The 8,915-nt window shown below is 44.2% G+C and overlaps 1 protein-coding gene across 2 annotated transcripts; it reads left to right on the forward strand.

Moving 5' to 3' along the window:
* Positions 1 to 324: 324 nt before the first annotated feature.
* Positions 325 to 3,461, forward strand: CCDC167 (coiled-coil domain containing 167). 2 transcript variants are annotated; one of them, XM_083175433.1, is made up of 4 exons: positions 325 to 479; positions 2,657 to 2,751; positions 2,930 to 2,982; positions 3,056 to 3,461. In XM_083175433.1, exons 1-4 carry the CDS (start codon positions 438 to 440, stop codon positions 3,157 to 3,159), a joined length of 294 nt encoding a protein of 97 aa, XP_083031559.1. In that variant the 5' UTR covers positions 325 to 437; the 3' UTR covers positions 3,160 to 3,461. The 2 variants fall into 2 exon arrangements, with proteins under 2 accessions (XP_083031559.1, XP_083031560.1); XM_083175434.1 differs by having other exon boundaries at positions 373 to 514.
* The last annotated feature ends 5,454 nt before the right edge of the window (positions 3,462 to 8,915 follow it).

Below are 8,915 nucleotides of genomic sequence, written 5' to 3' on the forward strand. Positions count from 1 at the left end.
TGGGAGGTATGCTACCTATATATCCAGTATAAAGAAGAGTGTGAGTCCAGATCAATACCAATTCTAGACAGTACTTTCCCTTAGCTGACATGGCGCCCTCCTATAGATTCCCTTAGCTGACATGGCACCCTCCTATAGATTCCCTTAGCTGACATGGCGCCCTCCTATAGTTTCCCTCACAAGACTCTCTTATATCGTCCCTTCGTAAGAAAGGCTTTCCACTTTTCCGGTATAGATTTCCCTGACTAATCACAGCAATTTTTACAGCAACTGTAAAATACTAAATATGTCTTCCGCTTATCCCGACAGGGGGAATACCCTTATCCAACATGGCGGCCGCGGACTCAGTTCCGGGTTTATAGACGTTCGCACCAGTGTAGAGGAGGAGACAGGGACAGGAAGGACACGTGTACCGGGCATAGTGTGCAGAGTAGAGGATGGCGAGAAAGAAGAAGGAGAAGTTGAGCGTAGCTCGGGAGGTGAGGGACGCGGCGCAGTTGCCATGGAAACCCTAGTATGTGGCGCCCTGTATCACCGCATTACGGTGTATCGCTGCCTGTCCATACATGTATTATACTGCATTACTGGAGGGAATGTGCAATGTACCATATGGTGTTATACTGTGTTGTTGTGTTACACTGTGGTATAGTGTTACCCCCCAGTGTGTTACACTGTGGTATAGTGTTACCCCCCAGTGTGTTACACTGTGGTGTAGTGTTACCCCCCAGTGTGTTACACTGTGGTGTAGTGTTACCCCCCAGTGTGTTACACTGTGGTGTAGTGTTACCCCCCAGTGTGTTACACTGTGGTGTAGTGTTACCCCCCAGTGTGTTACACTGTGGTGTAGTGTTACCCCTCAGTGTGTTACACTGTGGTGTAGTGTTACCCCCCAGTGTGTTACACTGTGGTGTAGTGTTACCCTCAGTGTGTTACACTGTGGTGTAGTGTTACCCCCCAGTGTGTTACACTGTGGTGTAGTGTTACCCCCCAGTGTGTTACACTGTGGTGTAGTGTTACCCCCCAGTGTGTTACACTGTGGTGTAGTGTTACCCTCAGTGTGTTACATGGCGGTGTAGTGTTACCCCCAGTGTGTTACACGGCGGTGTAGTGTTACCCCCAGTGTGTTACACTGCGGTGTAGTGTTACCCTCAGTGTGTTACACTGCGGTATAGTGTTACCCCCCAGTGTGTTACACTGTGGTATAGTGTTACCCCCCAGTGTGTTACACTGCGGTATAGTGTTACCCCCCAGTGTGTTACACTGCGGTATAGTGTTACCCCCCAGTGTGTTACACTGCGGTATAGTGTTACACTGCGGTATAGTGTTACCCCCCATTGTGTTACACTGCGGTATAGTGTTACCCCCCAGTGTGTTACACTGCGGTATAGTGTTACCCCCCAGTGTGTTACACTGCGGTATAGTGTTACCCCCCAGTGTGTTACACTGCGGTATAGTGTTACCCCCCCCAGTGTGTTACACTGCGGTATAGTGTTACCCCCCAGTGTGTTACACTGCGGTATAGTGTTACCCCCCAGTGTGTTACACTGCGGTATAGTGTTACCCCCCAGTGTGTTACACTGCTTTATAGTGTTACCCCCCAGTGTGTTACACTGTGGTATAGTGTTACCCCCCAGTGTGTTACACTGTGGTTGCTATAGTGTTATACTGGGTGGGATGTATTAAAATACATCGCTGCCCGCCCGCCGCGATGCCAGCGCATATGTACTAAGATCTGCAGCTGACATTGCGGTGATGGAGGCCCCCCGCGATACCTGTACTGTGGTGTACGGAGGGTCTCCGTCATCTCCCTGCCCCCTGTTTCCCCCTTACTACCCTCCTCTTCCCCCCTGCAGCTGGAAGGACGTCCGGCTGCTTTACTAGGGGAAGGGCTTACCTTCCGGGTCCAGGAAGACCTAGACCAGGTAAGCCAGAGGGAGGGGGTTGGCGGGTTTGCGGCGGAGGTGTTGGGTGACGAAAAGAAGCCCATAGGCTTCTATAGGGTATCGCCACCCAAAGGTGGCGATACCCTACAATGCGGTATTGTGCCGGTGGCGTTTTCATACATAGGAAAATGCAGTAAAACGGGGGTTTTACCGCATTTTCCCCTTAGTACATCAGTGTTACCCCCCAGTGTGTTATACTGTGTTGTAGAATGTTGGGGATATAGTGTCCTATGTCTGTATAGGGTGTAATAGATGTATGATGGCCGGTGGTCAGGACATGTTGGGGTGTAGTGTCCTATGTCTGTATAGGGTGTAATATATGTATTATGGGCAGCGGTCGGAACATTTTGGGGGTGTAGTGTCCTATGTCTGTATATCGTGTAATAGATGTATTATGGCCAGCGGTCAGGACATGTTGAGGGTGTAGTGTCCTAAGTCTGTATAGGGTGTAATAGATGTATAATGGCCAGCGGTCAGGACATGTTGGGGGTGTAGTGTCCTAAGTCTGTACAGGGTGTAATAAAACTGTAATGTGCTCAGGTCAGATTGGTGATGAAGTGTCCTGTGGCAGGATTGAAGGCCCCTATTATATCTGGCCATAAATGGATTTCTTTCCATAATACAGCTGTTTGGACAGTTCTCATCCGTGTCACCGCGTGCCTCTCTGGTGCCTCGTGGTCTCCCATTTGATTTGTATTTCTCTGTTCCTGCAGATAGATGACACTGAGGATCGGCTGGCTACATGCAGGAACAACCTGGAAGATGTTGACTACAAATTACGTAAACTTGAGCTGACCGTGGAAGGGAGGTGAGTTTGGCGGTTGTAAATAAGAAAGTAATATTATGTCTGATCTACCGTTCCTAACTCGGATGGTAGCAGCGTGACTGTTGTCTCTACATTCTCAAGTCACAACTGGGATTAATCACAGGGAGTTGAAGCTTTCCTCTCCGATGGAATACACCTGAATTTTATTTTCTCCCCACAGACAATCTTTAGAGAAAGAGAAGAACTCTCTGTCCAATAAGATGTCTCATTATGGTGAGTGAACCTCTTTCGGAAGTCCATGAAACACATTCCAGTATCTCTTATCCATGTATTTGTATATTCACAGAGAAAGAGTTGAAGTCCCTGCGTCACGAGAATCGTAAAAATATGCTGATGTCTGTCGCCATCTTCTTGGTCCTAGTGCTAGCATATTACTGCTGGACCATGTGATGCGAAACGCGCTGTGCTGGGAGACACTCTACCATCTCGCTCCATAAACCTGTCCAGAGGGGGCTACCGTGGCCAGTTTATCTCCATGTCGTCTCTGGACTGAATGCCATTGAGCACAGTATCACTCGGTGGTGGATATGCAGCTGTCGCTAGGTGGAAGCGTTTTTTCACAGCTAAAGCTGAAATATAACAAGATGCGTTAAACAGGATGAAACATGAGATCAATAAGACTGGAACTCCCTTTGTAGCTAAAAGTAAAGAGATTAACAGGGAATACATATAAAAATCACAATGTGTACCAACATGGAATCCATTCCTTGATAAGACAATTGTTTGAAAGAAATTGTGCACGCTTTTTTTTATAATGCGTTCAAAAATTCCCTCCACAGTGAGCATTCAGCACAGAGCGTAATGGGGAGACAAATGGGCTGCGATGGGCAGGTTAATTTGCAGCTCTCCTCCTGTCGTATGGTTGGCAGGAGGCACTGTTGACTGGTGCCCCCAACACATACCCACCTAGGAAGTGGCAGTGCAGGAAGTGGTAAGAGAAATAAGCAGGCATCATCCAGGAAGTAGGAAAGAAGTGATTCACTGCAGAGGGACTTTTTTAATACACTGTATGCGTATATATGGGAACAAAGAAAGAATTGATTCATGATCTTAGCCAAACGTTGAACCACAGACTTAAAATGAATATAATTTTATTATGTTGGAGAAAATGTTAATATCATATCTATTTGGCGTTAATTATGTTTTGATACGTTTTTTTTGTAAAGAAATAAAAAAAAAACAACACAAGCTTGGACTGTCACGGAGAGACTACAGGGCTCTAACACAGCAATTCTTCTTGTGGCCTTCACACTGCAATCTATTCAGTTTTGGGCAGTGGGTAGGTCACATATTTCTCCCTGAAAGCAGTGTGTTAGAGAGTAAGTTGATGATGTCACTCTAAATGGACCCATTTATCAATGAGTGATAGAAGTTGTGTGATAAATGATGCTCCAACCAAATCAACTCCCAACTGCCACTTTTAAACATGCCAGGAGCTGATTGGTTGGAGCACCATTTATAATATGCAAAAAGTTTTATCACTCGTTGATAAATGAGCCTCTAAATTCCTTGTTGTGAGGACTCCAATCTTTATTAGGAAGATAAGAATATAATCTTCACTGATTAATACAGTACCATTCACTTTGAGGTTTGGCTCATGCCTGAAAGGGTCTACATGGGTTGAGAGTCCAGGTTCTGCGACCCTGCTCACTGACAAGGTTTTCCCAGAGTCTTCCAACCCAGGTAGATGAACCTGCGTAGGTCTGAAAGATGTAACCTGGGTCTTGATGACCTGGGTAATGCCTAGAAGAAATTGATAGACCAGGGAGAGTAGCACTTGGACATAAGATCATCTTCACATACTCACTGAATACCAAAAGACCTAAGTGATCTGGTGTGAAAGGTAATGACCCAGGTCATCACCATTTGTGAAACGATTAACCCAGGTTTCAACCCGTGTTTCGTCCGAGCTGGGCTGCAGCAGGGTAATTATGTCTGAAAGGGGCTTCATTAACAGCTACAGGAGGGGTTCCCAATCTTTTTTGATTCACGGCACCCTAGAGAGTCAGAATTTTTTTCATGGCACCCCTAGGTCCAAAAAAAATTAATTAGATTGGGTTTATATGCGATTCTTAGCGGCAGTTATATGGTAAAGGGCAGGATTTGCTTCTGTTTGTACACATTCTATGATTGGCAGCCACCAGCACTGGTTTTGCTCATAAATAATTAACCATTAATAATTTGAGTTGGTCCTGGACCACCAAGCCGCGGCACCCCAGGGAGCCACGGCACAGTTTGGGAACCACTGAGCTACAGTAATAACGATTAACCCAGGATTCAACCCGTGTTTCGCCCCGGGTCCGAGCTGGGCTGCAGCACGGTAATTATGTCTGAAAGGGGCTTCATTAACAGCTACAGTAATATACAGCAAAAGTAAGTAAGTACATTTAGCGTTGCCGCTATACAATATACTACAAATATACATGGCAACGACAAAAATGTTAAAGACTTATACAATGCTACTAAATCTCTCTACTGGCCTACATTCATTGTGTTAATGTTAAAGGGCCACAAGCAGAGAGCTATTGTCATTGCAGAACAGAGCTGATCTGTAGTCGTATCCAGAAAAGCAAAATAGCCATCTGCCCAATTGACACAATTCTTCCTTAAGGTGCTCGTACACGCTGCGATATCAGCGTGCGTTGCGATATGGGCTGGATCGCAACGCATGCGATGCGATCCGTGGCAGTACAAAAAGTTTGTGAAGCACATAGTTTTTGTGCTGTGCGATCTCATGCTGCTATTGGGCACCTTTAGATCATGACACAATGAAGTATCTGTGAACCAATGGTCCCAGCCTCCTGTTCTGCAGGCTTAGATCACTGTTGGCATGGGGGTCATAACACAACTGAAGGGGTTATATTACTGATCAGATAATTGCTCCGTACATATGGTGCTGATCTGATGAGATTTTGACTCATATATATATTATATATATATATATATATATATATATCCCCTGTACACCTTCAATACAAGTTTTTGTTTTCACCTAACAGTCTTCTGAGTGCCGTTTTGTCCCCATATTATTTGGTGATTTGGATCTGTTTTACTCTACTCTGGCACCGGGAGCACGCTGAACTATTAACCATTTGAGTGCCGGCAGCTCTTGGACTTGTGTGTGTGTATATATATATATATATATATATATATATATATATATATATATATATTCATTCAAAATGAAATAGACACCAAACTGTTTCAGCACCGCGGTATCAAAATCCAATAGACTGTGCGGGCAACATAAAGTATATTCAAAATCGAATGTGTTTTGTTTGCCTTGCGATTTGATCCCGATTCAATAGGGATCGAATAGCAAGGCAATCCCACCATGTGTGCATCCCAAATGTCTGACAAGTGTTTAGCAACAGTGTAACAATCTATTTTTCAAACCCATCCTAGTTTTGAGCATGATATTAGGAGATGACATCATCATTGTCAAGTTTCGGGAGTACAATCTACAAGAAACATTGTGGAAAGTCAACAGAAGATAACTTTAGTACTCGTGAGACCGGAATGTGGTAGTGGAGAGAGATGGGGGGGGTAAATTTGGTAGAGATGGTGGGATGCAGAGAGAGTCCTAGGGGTAAATTTACTAACCTGATAGGTTGCCTATAGCAACATCCCATCTTAACAAATAAACTCTCTAGAGTTGAAAGTGAATAAGGCTATAGGGTAACGCAGTGATTTCCTAAAGTGGTCCCTCTAGCCACCCCAGCGGTCCACGTTTTAGGATTAACCCTGCTTGTGCACAGATTGTAATCAAACTGAAAAAGCTACTAATTAAGTCACCAAACATAATAATAGATATCCTAAAAACCTTGTTGGACTGAATTTGGGAAGCTCTGATGTAGAGACTGAGGGGTAGATTTATTAAGCTCGGTGAAGTGATAAAGTGTCTGGTTTTTATCACCGGCCAATCAGCTTCTACCTGTCATTTTTTAAACCAATCCTGTAATGAAGTGGCTCCAGTTACCCACCACACTCCCCGTAGGCCTAGATGCCAACCGTGGCACTCTAAATTAACAAGACACCTACAAAATCTGTCACGCAAAGTTGAGCGTAAATCTCACAGTCCAATGGATTTCTTTACATATAAGACTAACTACCAGTATAGTTATGCCCTGGAAACTGCCAAACAAACATATTTCCAAACTCATTTCTGCTCAAGCTTCTAACCCAAAACGTCTTTTTAATACATTTAAAAATCCCTTCTCAACCCTCCCTCACCCAAGCAACCAGCCGCTATCCATGCACAAGATCTTGCTTCCTACTTCAGGGATAAGATTGACAAGATCAGAGATGAATTGGTATGCTCCAACTCAGTTGCTGATCTGCTCAATTCCATACCTGAGTCCTCTGATGCATTTACTTAATTTGATCCCACAAATGAAGATGAAGTATCTGCACTTTTCTCTTCCTCCCATTCTACTACCTCTCCTCTTGACCCTATACCCTCACAAATAAGTAAATCTCTGTCTCCTGTGTTCATCCCAATCTTAACTAAAATCTTTAACCTCTTTCTCTACTGGTATCTGTCCTTCATTGTTCAAACACGCAGTTCATAATCAGATTCTGAAAAAACAAAATTCTGACCCAAGCTCTCTCTCAAATTACCGTCCCATCTCTCAACTTCCATGCACCTCCAAACTACTTGAAAGACTTGCCTACACTCACCTCACACACTAGACTCGCACAACTTACTGGACCCGCTTCGGTCAGGCTTTCGTGCCCAACACTCCACAGAGACAGCACTGTTGTGAATGATCTGGTCACTGCTAAGTCTAAAGGCCACTACTCACTACTAATTCTTCTAGATCTCTCTGCTGCTTTTGACACTGTTGTCCACACACTTAACATACAAACATACAATCCCTAAGTCTTAAAGACACAGCCCTCTCTTGGTTCTCATCCTACCTCTCTAACCGCTCCTTTAGTGTTAGTTTCTCTGATTCTACCTCCTCTTCGCTAGCTCTGTCAGTTGGGAGTACCTCAGGGTTCAGTTTTAGGTCCTCTGCTTTTCTCAATCTATACCTCATCTCTTGGCAAACTAATCAGCTCTATTGGATTTCCGTATCATCTGTATGCGGATGATACTCAGCTCTACCTATCCTCCCTGGACCTGTCCCCATCTGTATTGAGCCGTGTCTCTGAATGCCTTTCTGCTGTTTCATCCTGGATGTCATCTCGCCACCTCAAACTTAATATTTAAAAAACAGAATTAATTATATTTCCACCATTAAATAGTAGTTACAACCTGATATCTGATATGATGTCTCGAAATCATGCCACATGCACCTAAAAAAACATATTCAAAATTTGCCCTTACCTTACACAAGACACAAAAACTCTAATCCATGCTCTCCTCATCTCACACATTGATTATTGCAATGGTCTCCTTATTGGCCTTCCCCAATACAGACTCTCACCACTACAGTCCATCATGAATGCAGCTGCAAGGCTAATCTTCCTAGCCAGGCGTTCATCGTCTGCAAAGCTACTCTCTCAGTCACTTCATTGTTTACCTGTATTCTACCATATTCAATTAAAAATTATTTTACTTACACACAAAGCCATAAACCAAACTAACCCAACATACATATCTTCTCTTATCTCAAAGTATCTTCCAACCCGACCTCTACGCTCCTCACAAGATCCGCGTCTCATCCACACATTACTTTCTCCAATTCCCGATTGCAAGACTTTCTTCTGGGCTGCACCCACTCTGTGAAATGGCCTCCCAAGCACAATATGACTCTCCCCCAGTCTCCAAACCTATAAGCGTTCCCTGAAAACTCATCTCTTCAGGCAAGCTGATCAAATTCCAGAGCCATTCACGGAACCTTGCATTCTGGTGGAATCGATGCAATAAAGAATACAGTATCTATCCTTATGTATCAATACCTATTTCCCTATAGATTGTAAGCTTGCGAGCAGGGCCCTCCTACCTTTTGACTGTCTGTAAATACCCTGTGCTATATAAGAAACTGTAAATAAATAAATGGTACTTGTTTCCTAGAACGGCCACAATCGCGGGCATCGTGTACCTTTAAGTTAAGGTACACGATGCCTGCGATGGACCCGATTTCCTTTGAAATCAGGTCCATTTTGCGGAAAATCGGGGGCATCGATAAAGTCCATCT

Source organism: Crinia signifera, chromosome 3, assembly GCF_055691185.1.
Source record: "Crinia signifera chromosome 3, ASM5569118v1, whole genome shotgun sequence".
In the NCBI taxonomy this organism is placed as follows: domain Eukaryota; kingdom Metazoa; phylum Chordata; class Amphibia; order Anura; family Myobatrachidae; genus Crinia; species Crinia signifera.

Bases quoted from the DNA above. Each gene is read 5' to 3' on its own strand.
- CCDC167 (XM_083175433.1), top strand. From the start codon at position 438: ATGGCGAGAAAGAAGAAGGAGAAGTTGAGCGTAGCTCGGGAG. The intron at 480-2,656 runs GTGAGGGACGCG...CTGTTCCTGCAG, and splicing joins AGTTGAGCGTAGCTCGGGAG to ATAGATGACACTGAGGATCG. The intron at 2,983-3,055 runs GTGAGTGAACCT...GTATATTCACAG, and splicing joins CAATAAGATGTCTCATTATG to AGAAAGAGTTGAAGTCCCTG.